The sequence below is a fragment of the Eriocheir sinensis genome, chromosome 2 (assembly GCF_024679095.1).
Source record: "Eriocheir sinensis breed Jianghai 21 chromosome 2, ASM2467909v1, whole genome shotgun sequence".
Lineage (NCBI taxonomy): Eukaryota > Metazoa > Arthropoda > Malacostraca > Decapoda > Varunidae > Eriocheir > Eriocheir sinensis.
The window spans coordinates 19,842,406-19,866,326 of record NC_066510.1 but is presented as its reverse complement, the minus strand read 5'-3'; the positions used below and the strand labels follow the sequence as shown (position 1 = coordinate 19,866,326).

General features: G+C 48.9%; 1 protein-coding gene across 20 annotated transcripts in view; it reads left to right on the top strand.

Moving 5' to 3' along the window:
• Positions 1–23,921, top strand: part of LOC127001132 (PDZ and LIM domain protein Zasp-like) — a 99,634-nt gene that overhangs the window by 65,991 nt on the left and 9,722 nt on the right. For 4 of the 20 annotated variants that reach the window (XM_050865376.1, XM_050865349.1, XM_050865322.1 and 1 more), the window contains exons 4-14: positions 1,826–2,314; positions 3,619–3,693; positions 5,823–5,941; positions 6,960–7,174; positions 15,439–15,541; positions 16,167–16,221; positions 17,772–17,870; positions 19,338–19,457; positions 20,499–20,684; positions 21,519–21,962; positions 22,369–22,543. In XM_050865376.1, coding sequence (XP_050721333.1) covers positions 1,826–2,314; positions 3,619–3,693; positions 5,823–5,941; positions 6,960–7,174; positions 15,439–15,541; positions 16,167–16,221; positions 17,772–17,870; positions 19,338–19,457; positions 20,499–20,684; positions 21,519–21,962; positions 22,369–22,543 — 2,080 coding nt within the window. Of the gene's footprint in view, positions 1–1,825; positions 2,315–3,618; positions 3,694–5,822; positions 5,942–6,959; positions 7,175–7,563; positions 7,665–15,438; positions 15,542–16,166; positions 16,222–17,771; positions 17,871–19,337; positions 19,458–20,498; positions 20,685–21,518; positions 21,963–22,368; positions 22,544–23,921 lie in introns of all 20 variants that reach the window. The other 16 variants (XM_050865359.1, XM_050865341.1, XM_050865358.1 and 13 more) reach the window with 16 other exon arrangements.

Here is a 23,921-nt window from a genome sequence, read left to right as displayed (position 1 = left end):
CTCTCTCTCTCTCTCTCTCTCTCTTTCCTTTCATTCGTATCTCATCGTCTCTCTCTCTCTCTCTCTCTCTCTCTCTCTCTCTCTCTCTCTCTCTCTCTTCCACTGTTATCTCTCCTCTCTTCGCTTCTCTTCTCTCCTCTATATCGTTCTTCAAGGGGAGATCTAACCCAATTTCCTTACAGCTGAACAATTTTACTTTTAAGCCGAACACCCTGAAGAGAAGTGACTAAGTGAGGCAGAAAAAGAAAGACTCGAATGCTACTAAACGAGTCAGGAAAAAGAAAGACTCGAATGCTACTAAACGAGTCAGGAAAAAGAAAGACTCGAATGCTACTAAACGAGTCAGGAAAAAGAAAGACTCGAATGCTACTAAACGAGTCAGGAAAAAGAAAGACTCGAATGCTACTAAACGAGTCAGGAAAAAGAAAGACTCGTATGCTACTAAACGAGTCAGGAAAAAGAAAGACATTACAATCCCAGGTTTTTAGGGACTGTCAAGATTTCGCTCCCTCCCCTCTCTCCCTTTTGAGTATGGTCGCCAGTTTGTACGCAGATCATTCCAATTAGTACTCACGCCAGGGAGAAAAACGGCTCCAGAAAATTGAGCTGAGGTGTAAAAATGAGTGTTGAAGGCGAGTTTTAGTATCAAGTTTATTTTCCACAATGTTCAGTTTTCCTATGCTTCAAATAAACTCTCCAGTGCATTACTTTTTGACGTGTGCACAGATTGGAATGGTGCGTAAAAATCTGGTAACATTCCCTGAAGAACACAACTCTCCCCTTCTCCCTCTGCTCTATTCACGGGAACGAAGGTATTTACTAGTAGTGTGTTGCGAGTCCTCTACAAACACGAGGCGGTGAAGGCAATCAGTGAATATAAAAAGTGCATAATGAACTTTGAAACCCTTAGAATGAGTTGGGTCAGAAGGAAGCTTGACACTGAGCGTACGTAGAACAGAAGGAAGAGAGAAAAATCGTCAGATGCAACGCTCCTGGAAACGAGGCGAAGCTGAGTGAGGACCAAGAGAGCCGAACACGGTGCTGGAAACGGCGGACGACGAGACACACACACACACACACACAGGGTTTAGTGGCTGGCCGCTTCTAGTCCTCATCGTCCTCGTCTTCGCCCTCCTCTGCGTGAAGCACCAACTGAAGCAGCGACACGCACACACGTATATACACACAGATATGGTGCAGTGCAGTCAGCGCTTCCTCCACCCTAGACTCCTGCGCCCTAACGCCATTGCATGCACCTTTGTTCTCGGTTAGATTCACTCATTTTTTCAGCATGTTTTAGTGTGCTTTATATACTAGCTCCTGATATAGATATAGTTTACATGCGTGTGATGTTTTACCTTTCGTTTCATTTTTCTTGTTTGGATGCCGGCGGTGTGTGGTGTGGTTTGGTGTGGTGGACCTGCACTTATCTTTGACGTGTGTTGTGTGTGTAGTGATGTGTGCTGTGTGCTGGTGTGGGCAAGGTGCCGCCACACACACCTGGAAGCTTTGCAATAGTTATGTGTATATATAAGTGTGTTAGATTAGGATATGCCTTGCCTTTCATGATAGTGTGTCACCCTAGAGAGCTGTGTGATAACCTGAGTTGCAGTGTTGGAGGCCAGCCTTTAATAACATGGCGCCCTGGCTCTTAACCCGTGCACCTCCGGGAGACAGTCACCACCCCACCACACCTCCACCACCTTCAGTAGGACAGCATAGTGGTGGTGGTGGCGATGGGGCGGGTGGCGAGTGTCCCTGAGATGCCCGTGTTGGCGTGTGTGTGCCCTTACTAACCCTGTGTGTTTTCCCTCTCCTGCCACAGCCCGTGCGTCACATCGGCTCCAACCACAACACGGTGGCGCGCCCCTTCCCTGGCTTCACTGGGGCCACACCAACCTACTCGTCGGGCTCCACCATCATCAGGAGCCCTCTCTCAAACAGCTCAGAGGAGGTAGCCTGCTCTTCCCTCAGCGGCACTTCCTCCAGAAGCACCTCGGGCAGCACCAGTCCCAGTGGCCTCCAACAGACAGCCTCCCCGAATATTTCCCTCAACAAAGAGATCGCGAAGAACTTCCTCCGCATGACCCTCGACAAAGAGAACGTGAACACAGTTAACGTTCACCAAACCTCGCGAGGAGGCAGCAGCATCAGCACCAAGTCCAGCAACAGCAGCAGCAGCGAGAACCTCTTCAGCGGCGCCTTCAGCCCCGCCAGCGGCCCCGCCCACCAACGAAAGTACTCACTGGCCAGCAACGCCTCCTCCAGCAGTTCCGAGGCTGACCACGACGCCTTAACGCGCCGCAACAACGAAGTAAGACGACGCTCTGGACACTGACGTCACGAGCCGCTTCCTGCTGTATGGCTGGGGAGCGTGACTAGAGGGAGGGAGTGTAGCGGTAGACACACTTGGTCCTCGGGGCGCCCTAGATCCCACACGCGTCCTTCACACACACACACACACACACTCACACACACACTGGCTTGGGAACTTTCCTTGCTGTAATTCCTTCTCGTGTTTCCGCCGTGAGTCACTACCAGCGGCGAGCACCTTTTCGGGGCAGCCGCCTTACCGTGACAGAGACGCTCACGGGCCCAGACAGACAAACTCGCCTGGGTAAGAACACGCTGTCGCTGTCACTCGGGAAAACAATGCGACTGTAACATATGTACAAATAAGGTAAAAACGATGTATATGGTAATCTTAATGTATTAATCCCAGCATTTCTTTCTAAACTGTATTTCTCTTTTTTTTTTTTTCTTCATTATTTTTGTACAGCGAATTCCTCTTTATCTCACACATAGCCCGCTCATTATGATACAGGTAAATCTCGAAGGGGATGAAAAGTACAGGCTATCCCTATCACTATCCCTGCCAAAGAGTAATGTGGTGTCATCCCTGTCAGCAAAAGACGGTATACCATTGGGGGTTTACCTGTTGACAGATAACCTCCTCATCCATTTCTCCTCCCCACAGTCTTTCCCTCCTCCCTTCATTTCTATTTACTACACTCTTCCTCATCACCTTCTCACAGACGCTCACACGACACACCGAATCTCCCTCTCCGCCTTTCTCTTTCTCTCTCTTCCCTTTACCATACTCTCCTCCACACTCTGCCTTCCTCTTGACCTTCCATTCAACTCATTGTTTTCTATCCCTCTTCCTTTCCGTGCACCGCCATCTTTTCTCTCTCTACTTTTCCCTCCTGCTGTCACCTCCAACCTTCTCCCTTTCATTATAATCACTACTTAATTCCCTTCATTTTCCTCGTCCACCTTCAATTTCGTCCCGTTTCAGTTCCATCTTCTGCCCTTTCTCCCTGTTCCCTTCTCTTGCCGTCCCTCCACCTCATCTCCCTTCCCTTTCCCCTTCTAAAAGCAGCTTCGAAAAAGTTGCCTCACGACGTCCTTATTTTCCCTCTTACTGTCGCCTCCAACCTTCTCCCTTTCATTATAATCACTACTTCCCTTCATTTTCCTCGTCCACTTTCAATTTCGTTCCGTTTCTTCTTCCCATCCTCCCTGTTCCCTCCTCTTGCCGTCCCTCCACCTCACCTCCCTTCCCTTCCCCCTCTAAACGCAGCTTCTAAAAGGTTGCCTCACGACGTCTTCTTTCAGTTTGGTGCCCCAGTTGGCGCTAAACACAACGCGATGGCGCGTCCGTTTGCCGAGGTGAAGGTTTTACCGTGTGGAGTATGTTTGCCCGTGTTTCAGTTCGTCTTCCTGTGCGGCTATATAGGCTGACGTGTTTGCCTTGTCTTGTTTGTCTTGTTTGTTTGTGTGCTGCTTTTTTGTGTTTTGTAGAGTTGGTGTTTGTATTGTTCTGTTGCTGCTGTTGGTGTGTATGTGTGTGTGTGTGAGTGTGAGTGTGAGTGAGTGAGTGTGTGTGTGTGTGTGTGTGTGTGTGTGTGTGTGTGTGTGTGTGTGTGTGTGTGTGTGTTGTTCGCATGCAGCTCCTGGCCATATACAACCAAACACGCTAACGTGACGTGACGGACAGCCGCCCTCCGTCATACACAGACACAAAAGCTTCCGCGAAACAGAAGCCACGTGCATCACCTTTCACCGCATGTCCTGTCTTGCCCTCGTTCGGCTCCGAGTGACTCTTGATAACACCGTAACACCCTAAACCCGCGAGGCGCCAACATATCCTCGCTGGCGCTCCCGACGAGATAGTCCCACAACCTTATCCTGGAGGTCATGGGGGGAAGAAGGGGAAATGAGGTGTGGCAACCCAACAAACTGCAGTGGTTCAATATGGAGAGAAAATATTTGGGGTCTGATAACACCTCCTTTCCCCTTTTTCTTCCTCCTTTGTCTTCTGGAATGAGTTCTTGGAGACGTCTCATCGGGAGCACCTGCTAAACGTGTGATAATTGGCGTCCCTCACCTGAGCCTGGACGTGAGAACCACAAGGAAGTGATGGGGGCGTGGAGGACATTTACCGCTGTCATGGTGCACGTAACATGACTTGAGCCTCTGTATGAACCGAATGGTATACTTAAGATGACGCTAACAATATAAACTTGCTGTTAGTGGTAGTGTTGTTGGCTGGTAGTGTTGTTGGTGGTGCCAGTATAAGATTTGTCAGTGTTGCGTGAATGGCAATGTCAGCACTGTCATTGTGTTGGTAGCACTGTTGGAAGTGCCATTAAACTTGCAACACTTTTATCATTGGCGCTAAACGTCAATGGAAATGTTCTTAGTGCCATAAAGTCCATCATTATTGGTGGTTCTATTAAACTGGCACTTATTTTAAATCATTGATACTAAACGTCAGATAATAAGCAAAAGATGCTTCAAATTAATGTTGATGTTACTAGTTATACCACTAATTCAGTAGACTTTTTGTTGACGCCTCTCAAGCAGATAGGCATGTTCTCTAGGCCACTAAACTTGGTAGTGTTACTCTTGTTGTTGTGGTTGTTGTTGCTGGCGTTGAGTTAACCCCGCATGGTGAGTATGGCACGCAGACACTCATCCTAAAGCCAACAGCTGCCATGAGAGACTAAGCAGAGGTGGCTAACGAGCACCATGGGAGCGGCTGAGGCCATGGAAGATGCCAGGGTCAAGAGGACGTCAGTGACCCAGCTTGGCCTGACCTTAACTACAGCATCCTCATTATGTCACCTTACACTGATCTCCATACCTCAGCCGCTCCGTGTGACCGCAGCTGCTCATAGATCTTAATATATACAATGGTAGTGTATTGCCCAAATAAGAATAGGAAGATACACAATATTGTTTGCAGAGGCAGGTAGATGTCTGGTTAAATTTACAGTAAATATTGCTACCTATTATTGAACCAGATTTGCCGAGTTTTGAACTACTACATTGAATAATTGTTATCTCAAGGAATTAATGTCATTTACTTCATTATTTACTTTAAGCTGGGTCACACAAACAAATTACTGACTATGTTGTTTGAAATAATTACATTTTGTCCTAGAGTGCCATTCCTTCCTATCTGTTACCTTAGCATAAGAAGTTAATCCTATGTTTTTTTCTTCCCCTTTCATGGACATCCCCTCCATGTACTGTCTTGTCTTCTCCCCGTACCCTTTCCTACCACCACCTTTTTAATTGTGTCCCTTCTGAAAACCTCTCCACCCTACCAACACAACCTTTCCAGCCCTCCCATAATTTTCTCTCACCCTGCCACCCTATCATTGCCCGCTCCGCCCTGACTCCACCCTTCAAACTCCCGCCCACGTCTTATTGCTCCCCCACCATACCAGTCTCTCCCACCCGAGCCTACTCTACTCGTCCTCCCACTCTGCCACCACCCAAGATCGACCACTTACTCACTTAACTCCCGCCAGGTGAACGGGCAGCAGATCGTGAATGCCCAGTACAACACGCCCCTGAACCTGTACAGCGAAGACAACATCGCCGAGACCCTGTCTGCCCAGGCCGAGGTGCTGGGAAAGGGATGCCTCGGGTGAGTGGCGCTGCGAGGGAATGGGAGTGAGGAAGGGAAGGAAAGGGAGGGTAACTATATTGGACTGGCAGGGGTGAGGAAAAGGAAGGGGAGTAAGGTAGAGAGGGGAAGGTAACTGTATTGGACTGTCAGGGGTGAGGAAAAGGAAGGGGTGATGCAAGGGAAGGGGAGTAAGGTAGAGAGGGGAAGGTAACTGTATTGGACTGGTAGGGTGAGGAAAAGGAGGGGGGATGTGTATGGCGAGGTAGAAGGGAGGTAGGAAAGGGAAGAAAGGAGGGCGAGGGTGTTGGCTTAGCAGGGGAAAGGAAAGGTAAGAGTGTAAAAGGAGAGGGAGATGAAGGGGGGTAGGAAAGGGAAAGGATGATGAGGATATTTGCTTTGTAGGGGAAAGGATAAGTAAGGAAGAAGAGGAGAGGGAGGTGGCACAATGCAAGAGTGTTGGATGTGGGTGGTTAGGGATGCTTAAGAAGGGTTCGGTAGGGTAGTAAACGGAAGGGGGTTAATGAGAAAAGGGCAATGAAGAACATATGGAAAGGATAGAGAAGGAAATAATGAACGAGGGGAGTGAGTGAGGATGGAAGGTCAAAATGGGGGGCATAAGAGTGAAAAGGTATAAATAGTCGACAAGGGGAAGAGGAGTGGCCAAGGGAAGACACATTATATGACAGGTGGTGAGAGTTATAGGAGGAGAAGGGCAAGGGATTGGGAGGATAGGACCAAGGGAACTTATGCAGCTTAATATTTAACCTTATTTATATGAATGCTTTCTAATATCTGCAGGGAATCTGTTCTTTTGCTGATATTGATGATGCTTTTAGTATTACCAGTGCTATCATTATTATTTTATTGGCTTTGTCTTACTGCTGCGGTAAGCGCCAGTTTTGAGTTCCACAAGGAAGGATGAAGCAGGTCAGGCTTTTGTTAGCTAAGACAACGTCCATGATAATCATGTCTAACGTGTTGGTCCCTTCACGTGTGTGTGTGTCTCTGTCTGTCTGTGCATGTGTCGCGAGTGCAGCATCAACTTCAAGAAGTACGATCGGGAGGCTGTGATCCAAACCGAGTCTCCCACATACAAACTGATCCACGGCGATCTTGACGATGCCCCGAAGTCTCGACCCCCACCCAAACTTCCCTTCATTGAGGCCGAGCCTCCCAGCGAGTTCCCTCGACTGAAGCCAGCGGCGACCCGGCCGGCCATGCCCGCCGCCCACCCGGCCCCGCCCCAGCAAGGTGACCACCGCCGCCCCGTGTCCAAACATTACTCACTCTCGTGGTTTTCTTTGGGGGTGCCGGTGTGTCCTGCATGTTCCCACACTCCCCATTTTTTTTTTTCTAAACCCACAGGCAACGCCGCCGCAGAGTGCTGCTCCACGCTTCCGGGCTTGGGAGAGCCGTTCCTCCGGCAGGGTGTGACTGTGTGTGCGTGTGGTTTTATTAGTGCACCAGCCAAACATTGTTTTTTTCACTGCATGAATTTCCTGATTTATCCCTTCCCTCTTTTCCCACCGTGCCTGCTCCACCACTACCACCACCTCCACCACTTCAACCATCACCACCACCACAACAACTTCAACAACAACAACCACAACAACCTCACTTGCACTGGCGCTGCCATGTAGTGTCAACTTCATGAAGAACGAACGAGCCTACGACCCCAAGGCCTCTGATGTGCTGCGCATGGTGCAGGAGATGGACAGTAACCCTGTCCCGGAGCCTGAAGGTGAGGTTACCGGCTTCACAAGCCCTGACAAGGATGTTGCTCAGGGATACTCCTTCAAGATCCTCCAGCAAGCGCTCTCCCATGAGGACTACGGTAAGTGCCACGGCCCGCGGGGAAGCCACCTCTGCCACAAGGGAGGGGGGAGGGCGGAGGGTCGCCACACGCCACTGCACAGGCGCGGAGACAGATACATCCACACCCACACATGCTCGTCATAACACAAATGTTCCGTTGTTTTGACGTATCGGGAAGAGCAAAATATTTCGATAGGCAAGTACGGTGTTTGCTAGTGACTAAACACACACACACACACACACACCTCGGTCAGGGTACCCACATAGCCCCGTCGTACACAGACTTCCACACCTATCTTCTCCGTGACTTCTTGAGCTGCATGTGTAACCACCGCCTAACACACGATGACGTCAATGTTCCTGTTACTCTTATTGTCCTCTCACTCACTCACTCACTCACTCCCTTCAGTAGCTCTCGTTGCTCTGGGCCATCACAACTAACACAACTATACTACGTTACTCGTCCCTCTCACATTTGCAATATTAAGTTCTTGTAACATAGTAATTTTTTTTTTAGTAGACGAATACATCTTCCCACATTTATTACCCTAAGTTCAATATGGGTTTGGGCTTTGGTTACATGTCCTGTGCAGATGAGAAACGGGAAAGAAAGCTGCTTCTGATTATATTATTGCCCTATCTATACCTACGGATCGCTTCTACATAATACTATACTGATTAATCTTCATAGACCAGCTGGACCTTTCAAGCTGGCTATATTCTTTCATTCAGTTTTCTTTGTATAATGAACTTCTGTGTTATGGTCGAAGCAGGGTTTTTTCTCCCCTAAATATCCACGTGATTCAAGAGATTATAGCAGCAGCTTCGTGCGAGGCGAGGAGAGGAGCAAATGGGAAGCACCAATCAATGTACTTGCATTTCTCTTCTTATGCTGACTAACCAACGCAAAAAAAAAAATCCTTAAACTCAAAATATACATAAAAAAAAGCACATTCACTTCAGCAATAACCAGACATTCCTTATTCCTAGTGCCCACACACTTATTAATGATAGGTGATCGCTCGGAGTGCATGCATCTCTATGGATTTCAAAAATTTTCTATTCTAATCAATAATTCCATCTTTCTGTGGCCATACAAGTGCGCGACACAGTGTGATTGGTCTTGTCATCATTTACTCATCAGCAGTTTACTACCATGCACCGGTTTGGGAATTTGTGCATCCACTCTCGTAAAGTTCCTACAGTTTGTCACGCATGCATGCAGCGAACGATGATTGGTATTCCTCCACACACCACTCTGGGAACACTAGACTCCACTACTACCCTTGAGTGAATAGCCATCAAGGTCTTGGACGCACCTGGCTATCTAAGTTACTGATGATCGACTATAACACACGCCCCTAGAGCTAAATTCTAAATCTTCTTTCGGCATCTTGGCTTTACATTGTGGGAGCGAAGTGTTGCGGCCATTTGTTTTTTGCAGTTTTTGTTTAGCCCTTGGTCTGTCTCCCTCGGGAAAATAATGTTACTGTACAATGAAACGTTTGGACTCACCTGTGCTCCCCTCCTTGGCTCAGGCTCTGACGTACCAATGCGCCACTGTAACCTCTCCTCCACCCCGGACTGAAACGAGGAATAAAAGTCACTTGAATGTCGGTCCCCATCCACCCCCTTGAAGGTCCCCGTGACAGTGCTGGTGGAAGGCAGTGTTATCCCGCGCGTGCTGTGGCTGTGTGCGTGTGTTTATCGTCAGGCAGGAGGCAGTGAAAGTAGCATTCCTCCAGCCACTTACTGTCATTCATGTACACGATCGTTGAGCGAATGAACAGGTTGTCGGTACGGAAAGGATGCTCACGTTCAGGATATTGCCTCGGCTGCCTGACGGCCACACACGCCAACAAGGCCGCGTGTATGACAGCTGCCTTCACAACACACCTGATCCTCTCCCTTAAAAGTACTATGATAAAACTTAACATTAAATAGATAAGAATGAGTATAGTAGACTTTTAATACATAACGTTAAAAATAGTAAATACACTTTTCTTCCCATAACCCAATGGTAAAGTTTTGATTCACTAGTACTGCAACACCCAGGACAGATTTTGCTTTGGTTCTTGGTTAAGACCTGTCTTGATCCCTCACTTGGTGGCTTTACGGTCGGAGGCGTGGAGAGAGGGAGGGGTGGGTGGTATGTGAGTCTCAAGTCCCTGCCAGGCGGTGTTTTCAAGGTAAGCGTTTCGCTGTTCTCTTCAAGCTTTTTTTATCTGGTGGAATAAATAGCTTACTCAAAGTTTCAATAATATTCATAATATTATGATGATAACAGTAACCAAAACATAATTTTGTGAATTTGATTATGTTCTGCTTTCCAATCAACATTTTGTAACTACTGTATAATGAATAAGGTATAATTAATGACTCCCTGGAGGAGCCTATAAATAAGAGTGCTGACGTGCCCCTGGAAGTGTTAGCACGGACGCCATCGTAGCCTTAGTAGTGCACGTGTCTGTTAGAGCGTCACCCTAGCGCCCTTGAGCCTCTAGAGTAGCGGGGAGCCTGGTAGCCCACATGTAGCGCCTAAACCCACCACGGGCGGCGCGGCGGCCCTCACCGCACCTCAGGCCCGCGCGCTGGGCTATCACCAGCACCACCGTAGCTCTTCTCAGTGAGTGGCGCTGCGGGACTCGAACCCAGGCAGGACACAAAGCTGGGATCTCTTCCTCTACTCGTAAATGTCGAGTGGCTAAACAAACGTCGTCCACAAATAACTACAGAATCCAGAGTTTTATGACAAAAGTTAATCCTGTAATATCGTCAGACATAAAGTCCACCACCATGTTCCAGCCAGTGCAAAATTGAAATTTACGTAAATGTTCATAGTAATGACCAACAGCTTACTGTGTTTATTTATATATATATATATATATATATATATATATATATATATATATATATATATATATATATATATATATATATATATATATATATATATATATATATATATATATATATATATATATATATATATGCAATCGGTCCGCATGGTTTAGTCCACATGTGTAGGGTTTAAACATGTTTTTTGGTGGCAGGACTGTTACTTATGTTGTCGCCACTCGAGAGTCACTCAGTGTATCGTTAAGGGACGAGGACGTGGTCATGGCCGTAAGTAAGTGTAGGTCCGTCCGCCATGTTAACGGTCGTCGGTGTGGTAGACGCTGCCCGGTGTGCTGGTGTGCTGCATGGGTGCTGCATGGAGTGTTGTTGCTGCTTGCATGAAGCTTACTTTGGTGTATAATATTTCCTGGTGAGCAAATGTCTGTTCACCGTGGTATTCTCTGTTGTCTCTATATTATTTATTCTGTGCACTGATGTTTACAATCAACTTAATCCTCTCCATTCCACATGCCTCTAGCGTAGGGTAGGAGCAGCGTAGCGCCGCGCAGCCCCGCCGCACCCCGGCGGCAACGCGGCGGGTGTCTGGCGGGGAAGGCACCGGCAGGCCCCTAGTAGTGCAGGTCCGCGGAGGACGGACACAGTTCACCTCGAGCCCACAGAAAAAAAAAATCTCATTTGTACATTAAGTAAATAATATTTCCTTTCATGTTGGTGAAGGCTGTGTGGACTCTGTCCTTTGGTCTCCGAGGGCCGTGCGTCGCTGTAGTCCTGCTCCCCCCTTTACATAGCCAGGCTATAGCATGGAGACTAGGATGCTCAGACTGGATGGGTGTAGCGGCAGGATAGTTCAGCATGGCCAGTGATAGTCAAACACTACCGGCTATAGGTCAGAAGACACTGACGAATGTAGCAGTAGTTGTATTACACTATACACAACTAATGTTTCTCTTTCAGGATCTTTAAGTGGGAGTATGTTTCATATCATGACTATACTGACAATATACAAACTAATCCCCTTGGCTGTTGGTCCCCATAACCCTGTCATGTTTCTGTACAAAGTCCCTTTCATAAACCTTGAGTGGCAGCGCGCCTTCAGGTGCTGCCTGTACATACCAGCTTGTCCACTCCTCCTTGACCTCGTCTTGACCTGGTGCTCGTGTGACTGTGCTCCTTACAGCTACCTCTCCCACTTCCCCTTCCGGTGCCGCCAATACGATGACCACCAAGACGCAGCTGAAGCCCGGCGAAAACATTTGTTCAGAGTGTGGTAGACTGATAGTGTAAGTATAACACAGTAACAGGAGGGCGCCTGCCCCCGTCGCCTCGACCTGCCACTAACCCCACTCACCAGCCGCGCCGCTGACGGCCGCCAGTAACTCCCCCTAACGTTTTGTTGGTTGGAGGGTTGTGGGCGGCGGGAGCGAGGCGCGTTTTGGTCTCGGTAGCGGTAGTAGTAATGGGTTCCTTTATCCCGGGCACAGAGAGCCCCGCGGGTATCGCCGGGCCCGCGCCCGCGCTCACTGGCCACCGCAGCGTGCGTGCCCCGGAGACCAAGGTGAGGGCCCCGGGAGAGCCTAGCCCCTTACAAGCCACCAAGTGTTCCGAATGTGAACGACCCATTACGTGAGTACTGGTGCAGGGCTGTTGGCCTCCCGCTGCCCTGCTAAGCGTGCACGCGGCGTGTTCCTGCCCCCGGAGCTCCGTCCCCTGCGGGCCGGGGCCTTGAGGGTGGTGACCGCACCTCTCCAGCCTTGATAGCATAACCGCCTCACCGCTCGCTCACGCTTAACAAAGTAACAACTATGTACGAAAAACTGCTAAACTTGGGTTGCTCTAAACGACTTCCTTTGTTACGAATCCTTTCCGTTCGCTTCTGTCGCCTGCTGCTTCCTGCCTGTAGCAGTACGGCAAACCTCTATCTCCGTCCGCCTCCGCTTGTTGCAGTGCCTCGCCGATAACACGCAGCTCGATCTGCCTTACTCACCACTCGCTTCCCTCGTCATGGACGCCTCTTTCCCTTCCCTTCGAGCTCTGCCTGCCAGATTTCGTCAGCTGTCTACTCATCCAACTTTACTCTTGCATAGATTTTTGACAACTGTTGTTATAGTAAAACCCTAACAACGTGTATCTTTTTGTCACTCCCTATAATATTTTCCTTTAATTGTTTGCACTGATGTACTACTTATAGTCAAAATAATTAAATCCCCATGTGCGGTGTTTATTAATACTTCATTGAAATTCTCCTGTTTTACTGTTTACTGACAGAAATCCTCACCCGTTATTTTCTATACAAAAAAAAAGTAATACAAGTAACATTTTCATTTTATTACTTCAATTGTTTATTATTATTTTACCGCATAATGATCATAGTAGCCTTAATTCTCCTCAAGAATAATGATACTATATCGTAGCCATTCCATGTAGACAAACCCTGGCTGAGGCCCCAGACCCTGTTGTAGGCATCGCTCCCAGGCAGTGGCACGCTCTGTTTGCTGACCCCATTATGCGTGGTGCGCCATGAGTGTGCTGGAGGCAGACCCTTATGTCCAATGATGAGAGGGTTAGTCAGGTCACTCTAGGGAAGGAGGAAGGTCTGAAAGGGAAATATTTCATTTCCACAGAGGGAAGGAGGGAAGGTCTGTAGGGGAAAGATTTCACCCCCACAGCGTCTCGCCCGTGTGAGCTGTGGTTAGTCTGACACCATGCACCGTATCATAAATGTAGCTATCATCCGTGCTAGGAAAAAAATGCTCTAGTGACATAAAGTGCTTTCCGCGTTGTCCTGAGATAGTCTGCGGTGATATCTGTGCCCAGCGGGCCTGCTAGTCGCAAAGAACAATATATAAAGGAAACAACATAATGATGGCGCCTCCAGTCAGAACCTGCATGGATGCCATAATAAACAATATCGATAAAAGTAGGACGCTCGGGGTATAGCATTCGTAACGGAGAACAAGATGCCTCATACACAGACAAAGATTTATACAGTTGGGGAAAAATGAAGTATCCAAGTCGATAATACCATACGCGACTGCTATAATCAAGAATCTTATTGCCTGGGTCGGTTCAGCATCAGAATCAAAGTCTTGGCGAGTAGAGAAAGCCATCCATTCAGCAGACTTTCCTATAGTCACGGGGGGGGGGGGGGGGGGGTTACACCGCGGGTTGCCTAACGAGCTGCATAAAGAGTAAGGTACCTATGGGGCTAATAGTGTCGTATAATTTGGTAATATCTGATTATCGACACTCGACTATCATTTTTTCTCCTTTCCACTGTACTTGCTCTGAAAGTACACACTATTTTGCTAAAGTATATAACGTCAGTATCTTTTCCAATCGAATTAGTGTCGGATCTGTATTCTATATAGTGTGTGTCGGGATAGGATGCTTTTGCTTTTGACGTTCAGGAGCTAAGAATGGCTAGGCAACCCGCGTATACCCAATAGGTACTTTTGAGTAGACGAAGGCGTTCATGCGGGTATTTACAAGTCTATGGCCTCGGAGGGTATACTAATGCGACGGTATACGGCAAGCGCGGGGGTATAGCGGAAGGTGAGGGTGTAGAAGGTATGGTGTGGAGGGTAGAAGAGGGTGGGGTTGGGGAAGGCCCGCTGCAGATGACTGACTGACGGGCGGACTGTGTGTGTTTCAGCGGAGTGTTCGTGCGCATAAAGAATAAGAGTCTGCACGCTGACTGCTTCAAGTGTGTGCAAAGTGCAGGTCCTCCTCCAAACCTGGTGTGGTGTGACTCAGATCTCGATCAACAGCTCTCTCTCTCTCTCTCTCTCTCTCTTCTCTCTCTCTCTCTCTCTCTCTCTCTCTCTCTCTCTCTCTCTCTCTCTCTCTCTCTCTCTCTCTCCCCTTTCTCTCTCTCTCTCTCTCCCCTTTCTCTCTCTCTCTCTCTCTCTCTCACTCTCTCTCTCTCTCTTTCTCTCTCTCTCTCTCTCCTCTCTCTCTCTCTCTCTCTCTCTCTCTCCTCTCTCTCTCTCTCTCTCCACTCTCTCTCTCTCTCTCTCTCTCTCTCTCTCTCTCTCTCTCTCTCTCTCTCTCTCTCTCTCTCTCTCTCTCTCTCTCTCTCTCTCTCTCTCTCTCTCTCTCTCTCTCTCTCTCTCTCTCTCTCTCTCTCTCTCTCTCTCTCTCTCTCTCTCTCTCTCTCTCTCTCTCTCTCTCTCTCTCTCTCTCTCTCTCTCTCTCTCTCTCTCTCTCTCTCTCTCTCTCTCTCTCTCTCTCTCTCTCTCTCTCTCTCTCTCTCTCTCTCTCTCTCTCTCTCTCTCTCTCTCTCTCTCTCTCTCTCTCTCTCTAACTCTCTCTCTCTCTCTCTCCTCTCTCTCTCTCTCTCTCTCTCTCTCTCTCTCTCTCTCTCTCTCTCTCTCTCTCTCTCTCTCTGTGAACTATTTTCGTTCCTCTACTCAAAAATCAAATCGGTGAGTGAGTCCAGCTCCATCTCCTCCTCCTGCTATTCTTTTTTTTTTTTCACTTATTCCCCCTTCCTTTCTCCCATCCCTTCCTTCCCTTCCACTGTAGTGCCCTTTCCATCTGTCGATGTTCCACACAACACGACACTCAAAACGGCTATGTGCATGAATCTAATGCCCTTCATTTTCAGGCAAATGTAACAATAATGCAGTGCCTTCCTTTCCAGCTATCTATAAAGGTTGTGACAGCGAGTTCTGGAGACCCAGGAAGCTGAAGGCTGTGTAAAGGAAAACAATAATTTGACACAAAGAAGGAATAGTGAGACGTGTGTGTATGTGCGCGCGCGCGCGCGCGCGCGTGTGTGTGTGTGTGTGTGTGTGTGTGTGTGTGTGTGTGTGTGTGTTGACTGTGTTTGTGTTCCCCAGGGTACTACAACATCAACGAGAAGCTGTACTGCGACGTGCACGCCAAGCAGGCCGCCCGCCACCACCCGCCCGGCCCCAACCTGGACCCCATCATCGTGAAGCCGTGAGTAGCTCCTTGTCATCACCGTCATCTCGCAGCTCATTGAACCAATAAGTTCAAATGATTACTTTAACGTTGATTTGATATCCTCTCGCAACCCCTAATTCCTTGATCTGCGAAATATCTCATTCTAGTATTTGTTTTCCTCTTTCTTTAGTTAGTGACCTACCCTCTTTTTTTAAATTTCTTAAATATACGTTTTTTTTTCATTAAGTATTCATTAAAGTAAAAAGTTCAAACGTTAATGTCCTACTTTTTTCCTAATTAAGAAACCAAACCTCATAATTATAAATACGTTTTTCCCCTCGGTACTCATTGAAATAAGAATGAAAAGAATAAGAATTTCAAACGATTAATATTACATTGACTTTATAAGGTAAAATCCTACCACCACGTTTTTTAAGTGACAATCTACGAAGCAAAATCTCTAATTTAAGTTTTTTTTCAGTATTCATTGGGGAAGCTCAAACAGTTACTTTTCATTTTTAAAGTTAGTTTCCAACCCCAATATTTTCCTTATCTAAAAGGCCCAGAGCCGCATTTTTTCACACAAACTTGTACGACACAGGCAGGTCTATGTGCGTCTGTGCGTCTTTAAACAACCCTTCCTTCTCCTCTTCCTGTACAGTGGCGCCACCGCACCCGCTGGAGCCATACACGCCCCTTTTGCCAAGACCGCTGCTGTAAGTACTACAGCTTACTCTTGTCTTGTACACTCCCAGTAATGCTCTGCTGGCGAGGAGCTCCCTTGTAGCCCTCGCGTAGAGTCATAGGTTAAGGAATATGTCTTGTGCGATGGTCTGTGGCACGAACATTAAGGGAATGAGTGGCTGGCTGGTTGATTGGTTCGTTGATATAATAACACATAGTAATGATCGGAATGGAAATGTTATGTTACCCTTCCCTATCCCTTTCAGTTGGCCATGAAAATAACGCCTCTATACGCAATGACACAGGCAGGAGTACTTATATATGTGTGGAGTTTGAAAACATTCCTTCCCTCTCTTTGGATAATGATCAAAATGGAGATGTGTCATATCTTGCCCCATCCCCTCCAAGTCAGCCATGATAGTAACACCGTAAAACGTAATGATGAATCCGAATGAAAGTCTGTCGAGTCACAAAATTGTGTCCCGGAGTATGATAACAGCTTCAGTAACATGCACATGGCTCGGTAATTACTGGATATGAGACGTGTCCTGCTATGGTCACTCAGATCCTAATAACACCCCTACACGTGCCTATGGCTGGAATGATGAAGAGGTTATGGATGATGAGTTTTAACACCTTTAATACCATGCAGTTGGCTGGGAATGAAGAAGTAACGCCACGGACTGAGTAACACCCCTAAATAAGCCTATGACTGGAATGATGAAATAATGGATGTGTCACTCATGTCATGCCACTCCACACATCAGTAACACCGTGAATGATAATAATCTTGCACACGAGAGATGGAACGGTGAAGCAGGTGTGTCTTGCCATGTCTTGCCACGCCCCCCTCCCTCCCACACCTTGATGGATTAACAGGAGCAGCTGATGGCAGATGGCCGCAACCCTGGATGATATGCACGAGGTCTGCTGGGTCTTTTGTAACCACCACCACCACCACAACAACAACCATAACACAAGCAAACACAACAACAACAGCATCAACTCCCCACGCACACTACCCCTCCCTCCCCTCCCCTGAACATGAGACAAAGAACTATAGGGCTGACTTTTAACATAATTTCCACAATCACTCTTCCATACACAGCCACCATACACCGAATCTTCTCGTAGCCAGGAACAAGATACCAAGAGCTGAAGTGCTGACCTTTCCCTTAACAAGTTTCCTTTACTATAGTCACAAGATAAGTAGGAGTTTCTTTCATCATCCCCACACGATAGATGCATATGTGGGAAGCATTAAAGACACACAACTATATGATGACGATACCTGCAAGACCAGTAGCACAATTAACCATGCAGCTCCACAGTAACAAGGAAACATAACAGATTATTATACATACATACAGGGAGAACTAGTGAACAGCCGAGTGTAAAAGGTGGTCATGAGTGTTGAGAAGAGCTAGGTATAAACACACTCCCATATCACACCCCTTACATACATTATATATACAGATACACATTCAAGGGAAAACCATCAAGAGCAGAGTCCAGCCACAGGTCGTGAGAGTCGAGTAAAGCCAACTATACACACACTCTCCCCTCCCCCTTCCTCTGACAGCCCTTCAAGCCTCCAGTGGGCAGCGTCAGGATTATGCCCTCCGTACCGGCACCTGCCCCTAGACCCATCCCCAAGTTCAGCCCGATTGCCCCGCCTAAGGTATACTCACACATCTGACGTGCGTACCCCTTAGCCCGCCACGCCGCCCCTTCGCCATTTACAACCACATTGCCCCCTGCCAAAGTGCCCTCGGCTTTACAGTGTTTTTGGCGTGTTTTACTATTTTTTACTTGACTGATATTTTTTAATGTGGCGTTAAATGTAAAAATGCGATAAATGTTGACGATTTTATGTTGCGTAGCTGAGGTGTGTGTGTGTGTGTGTGTGTGTCATGAGAGAGAGAGAGAGAGAGAGAGAGAGAGAGAGAGAGAGAGAGAGAGAGAGAGAGAGAGAGAGAGACAGACAGACAGACAGACAGACAGACAGACAGACAGACAGACAGACAGACAGACAGACAGACAGACAGACAGACAGACAGACAGACAGACAGACAGACAGACAGACAGACAGACAGACAGACAGACAGACAGACAGACAGACAGACGGGCAGACAGTCAGACAGACAGACAGACGAACAGACAGACAGACACAGACAGACAGACGAACAGACAGACAGACACGAACAGACAGACAGACAGACAGACAGACAGACACAGACAGACAGACAGACAGACAGGCAGACAGACAGAGACAGACAGACAGACAGACAGACAGACAGACAGACAGACAGACAGACAGACAGACAGACAGACAGACAGACAGACAGACAGACAGACAGACAGACAGACAGACAGACAGACAGACAGACAGACAGACAGACAGACAGACAGACAGATATGACAATTGTTTAAGAAATAGGAAAGAAAATGCCCAAATAAGAATGTCAGTGCAAGGTGGAGATAAACTACAAGTTTGTTTGACTGTTTGCTGGTGTGTGTGTGTGTGTGTGTGTGTGTGTGTGTGTGTGTGTGTGTGTGTGTGTGTGTGTGTGTGCGCGTGTGAACGCGCGCGCGCGTTTGCGTGATTCTTAGTACACAATATTTTTTTTACACGCCACACTAACACCGCCTTTTTGGTTGGTTGTTTTTGGCTAACCTACTTAACTATATACACCTAACCTTCTTTGTATACACACACACACACACACACACACACACACACACACACACACACAGTATACTGTGCATGCCTTGTTCATTAATTTATTTAATGAATGATGATAATGGTTTGGAATGGTATGGCTAAGTTGCCAATAATAATAATAATAATAATAATAATAATAATAATAATAATAACAATAATATCCCCGTATTACCTTGCTACTGATTGGCACATTGAAGCACCATGAATAAGGAAGTGGCAGGTAAGTATGTTATGTGAGAGCCTTCCATTGAGCGCCGGGCCTCCCCCATCTCCAACTCAGCCCCTCTCAACCCCGCCTCACCCCGGCAGCGTGAGGTTAGGCGTGTGGGGTTGGGTCAGCCAAGACAGCTCAGCTCAGGAGTAGCATGCAAGCACGTCACCGCAAACCACCTGATAGCATCCGCACTCACGTGTTTCTTCCAGCCGGAGCCCGTGGTGGCTGCCCCCGAGCCCCCACCTGCCCCCGAGCCCCAGCCTGTCCTCCCCCCTGAACCCGAAGTGGTGGCAGCCCCTGAACCTGAACCTGTGCCCGCCCAACCCGAGGTACTGCGTCACGTTGCCTGCCTGGCCTGTTTGTATACCGCTGCCTGGGGAGTCAGTCATCTAGCTACACCACCTCTCACTCGCTTTCCATTTATGGCCTTCCTTTCACTTGATTTATGTTTGTTCTCATGCACCTTCCCTGTCTATTTATCTGTCTATCCTCGTGCCGGCCCGAAGGACTGTGCCTCCGGCGGCATGACTTCACTGTGGTATCGTCATGCATGTCTAAGCGACGTGGGTCTTAGGTGGACGTCCCTCGCTTTTTCGTGGTCAGGTCCTGCATGTAGCAACGCGCGCGGCCCGGGGTGATGGCACCCAGCTGGCACGGCGATGCATGTGGAGGTTCACCAGAACGTGGACTCAGCCTGCGCGTCGGGGAGGGGACTTGCGTTCAGGGGAAGAAGAGGGAGGGAGCACAGGCATGTTCTGCTTGGCTTAATATCTCTTCTGGCCGTGGATGAGGCCGGCACCCAGAATGAGGTTGTCTATACGTAGTTTCTGATGCATTACTTATACTACATGCTAGACAATCGCGTGGCCCTTCAACCTTAGTGACAGAAACTGCTTAAGAGAAGAGGCACGTTAACACAGTTCGGGCTGTGAATGGCCAGGTAACAAGTCAGCAAGGATGATGATCATCAGCTTGGTCTCTGCTTCCCTTTTGTGTTTATTTAACGCTTTTCTTTTTTAGTAATGTTTTCTGTCCCTAATCCTTACCCTTCTATATAATTATAATTACTCTTTATTTCTAATCTTTCTGACATTATCTTATGATTTGCTTTTTATGCTGTCACACTGATTTGTCTACACCCGCCACTGGGGGTTCTACACCTTCCCCGTCCACCGCCTCGCCCGTGCGGCGCGGAGCACCTGTCGGGGCCTGCTGGCTGGCACATTCCCCTTCGAGGCGCCCAGGCAGGTGCCCCGCGGCGTATACACAGCGACGGCGCGGCGGGGAGTCTGGTCCACGCCAGGCGTGGAGAACCCTTCAGGGAGGCGGATCAACGAGGCCACTTATTGGGTTGCCTCTGACACTTGCAGCCCGTCGTGACTCCGCCCCCGCCCCCGCCAGTCATGAGCCCACCCCCGGCCCCGGCCCCAGTCCCAGAGCAAGAGGTAGAGGTTGCTCCGGCACCCACGCTTATTGAGGCACAGCCGGAGCTCATGTTTCAGCCGGAGCCTGAGGCTGAGCCCGAGCCTGAGCCGGAGCCGGAGCCAGCGCCCGAGGTATAGTAGGTCGTGAGAACAGCCCCCAGGCAGCCACAGCCCGTGCGTCACGCCCACCCTCGCCACACTGCCGCAAGGCCCCGCCACATGCTGATCCGCGTCAGGGCGTGGCGGGGCTGTCCCTGCAATGTTGCGAGGTGAAGAGTAAAAAGGCGGGCCGCGGAGTATGTGGGCCTGGGGGCGTGCTTCCCTACCGCTGTGCACGCAGGGCCACGGCCCCTCCCCACCTGCTGTCTGCAATCCTTCACCTGGCAAGCAGTCTGTACATTCACCTCCCCCTCCCTCCACTAGAAAGCCTCAAACCCACAGCTGGCAGACAGGCAGTAAACACAGCACGCCCTACCTAGAGGATCATTAGACACCAGCATGCCTTGCAAGCCACGAAGACTGGCAAACTTGTGCACATGTCGGGGCCAATACCCCTCTCTTGTATCTAGAGGAAGGATGAGAGAGAGAGAGAGAGAGAGAGAGAGAGAGAGAGAGAGAGAGAGAGAGAGAGAGAGAGACAGGAAAAGACCGGCCAGGGCTACGGTCAGTGTATCATATTTAGCACATCCCAATCAAGGAGCAGTGCCAACACAGCCTTGCATTAACACCCACACACACAGTAACCTACAATACAATAGGAACTGAGGATAAGGTCATTTATGTGCGAATGGGTTTCAGTTACATCCAAAAATACATGCGGTAGGTGTTGCATCATGGGTTGGCGAGTGATGTGTGGGGTCCCCGTAAGGTATGTATATTAGCCCCTCCCCCGTGCACGTGTAGTTGTTACTGTTAGTGTAGTGAGGCGGGCTCCGTCCCCCAGCACCTCCCCGCTGCTCCTTGCAGGCCCCGGCAACGGAAGCTCCCGCTGAGGAAACGCCACTGCAGCCGCCAACTGATCAAGAGCCTGACCCTCAGACCTCAGAGGCTATAACAGAGCCGCAGCCCGAGATCAACGGCTCAGTTCTTCCTGAGTCTGAACTAACAGGTGCAGTAGAGCCTGCAGACCAACCCACTGAAGTGACTACTGAGGCTGAGGAGGCCCCCCAGGCAGCCCAAGAACCTGAGGTAGTGCCAGAGAGTCAAGCGGAGCCACAACCTGAGATAACAGAAGTAGCCGAGGCTGTGCCTCTTTTGGCCCCTGAACCCGCCATTGCTCCGGAAGCTCAAGTACCACCCCAGTCTTCAGAACCTTCAGAGCCCACCGTAGAAGAGTCTCCGGGGGCTCCAGTGAGTGAACCAGAACCCACTTCAGGTGCATCCGAGGCGACATCGGTCCCGGTATCAGAGGTTGGTTGTTGGAGCGTCCGTTATGGCGGGGAGGGTTGAGGGGTCGCCAGAGATGACGGCCCCACAACCCACCCCCCGCCCCACAAAGGAGGTACAGTGGCGCATGCTTCCCTGCGCATGATAGTGGGCGAGCCAAACGCTCAGTCCACCGTAGCCCATCGTCCAGTCACACGCCGCCCACAGAGTAACCCTTTCCCATTCTTATTACTAGACACTTGATTAGTTTGTGCGTGTCCGTGAGAACATGGGCCGCCTTGCTTCTAGTGTGTGGCGACGGCACGAGTCATGCCTCAGTGATATAGAGGAGGGGCGGCTTCCCCCGCCGCCTGTGTCCGGCACGGGGACACCGCCCCGGCCCTCCCCCCTTGCCATGCTTCTCCACTAACGTCTTCTCTCAACGTTGCAGCCGGCGCCGATCCTCGCTCCTGCCCCTGCCCCTATCCAGGTCCCCGCAGCGCCCATGGCGGCCCCTCCACCCATCTTCTCCCCTGTCAAGGCTCCGGCGGCCCCCGCGCCCCAGAAGGCACCATTCGGTGCTCCTGCTGGAGGCGTTGATGTGCGGTCGCACATTCCCAAGAAAGGTACTGTAACAATGTGTTCACGGGCAGCGAGGTGAGAGGGCGTACGGCACCATACTGCCTCAAGTCGGCCTCAATTTGTACACTCAGAGCCGCCCTCTCATCCCCAGGCCGTTATGTTTAGTTCATACGTATCACTTAAGTTTATGCTCAAAATTACATATTATTATTATTATTATTATTATTATTATTATTATTATTATTATTATTATTACTTATTATTATTGCTATTATTATTATTGCTATTATTATTATTATTATTATTATTATTATTATTATTATTATTATTATTATTATTATTATTACTATTATCAATAATAACAATAATAGTAGTAGTAGTAGTAGTAGTAGTAGTAGTAGTAGTAGTAGTATGATTATTATCATTTATTGTTATTATTATAACTAATATTATCATAAATCTTTATATTACTATTAGCAGTACCATCATATAGGTTGTTTCACCACGGGCTATACGAAACAGTAATGGCTACTGAGGATCTTATTACGTGGTGAGGTCACAGAGACTGGCCTCGTCGAGCGCACGTAGCGTACTCGCGGTCCGTGCCAAGCGACCCCGTTGCGCGTGACCCGTGTGCCCGCCGCCGCAATACCCGTGACCCAGTGAAGGAGAGGCCGACCTCGGGACTGTTTAATAACACTCGGAGTGAGTCCCGGAAATACTTACGCCGTTCTTCAGGCGCCTCACGTCAGTGCAATATTCGGGAGCTGCATAACTCGCGGACCTCATCATTTCTTTTACAGATGTACAATTAATTATGTTAATTTCTGTTTGCGTTTGCGTTGAAAAGTTTAGCCTAACTAGACTAATAACCTTCCCTGCCAACAAGAATTCGACCACATCAAAAGGAGCATCAAGTCTCTAATGCCGACATACATAAACCAGACCCCCCCCCCCTCCTTCACCTAAACCTCAGAGAAGAGCCAAGTGCGGCCTTCGCTCAACACACACATTCACCTCCTTGGCATGGGTCCATCTGTGAATGCGACGGAGTAAAGACCCACCGAGGGGAGAAGAGTGAGTGCGTAATGGGGGAATGTGTAAGGCACGCAGGCTGTGTGGAATGCAGGTGAGTGGAGGAGCCGGCCGCCGCCCCTTCTGCATGGCCGACGGCCAACCCTCCCCGAGCCAGGAATAGCCACACACCCAGCCAGCAGCTACTGTAGGCATCCGTCACACCCACTCACCGCCACCCCCCACGCCCTTATGACGCCACTTCCGTCAGGAAACACTCACTCGTCACTTCGGCTATTTCAACGTCAGACAGAGGGAGGGAGAGAGGCTGTGATATAGTCGCTGAAAACCGTACAGCAGCCTGAAGGGCTCCTGCAAAAAAAAATTGGGGGGAGGGGGGGAGATATA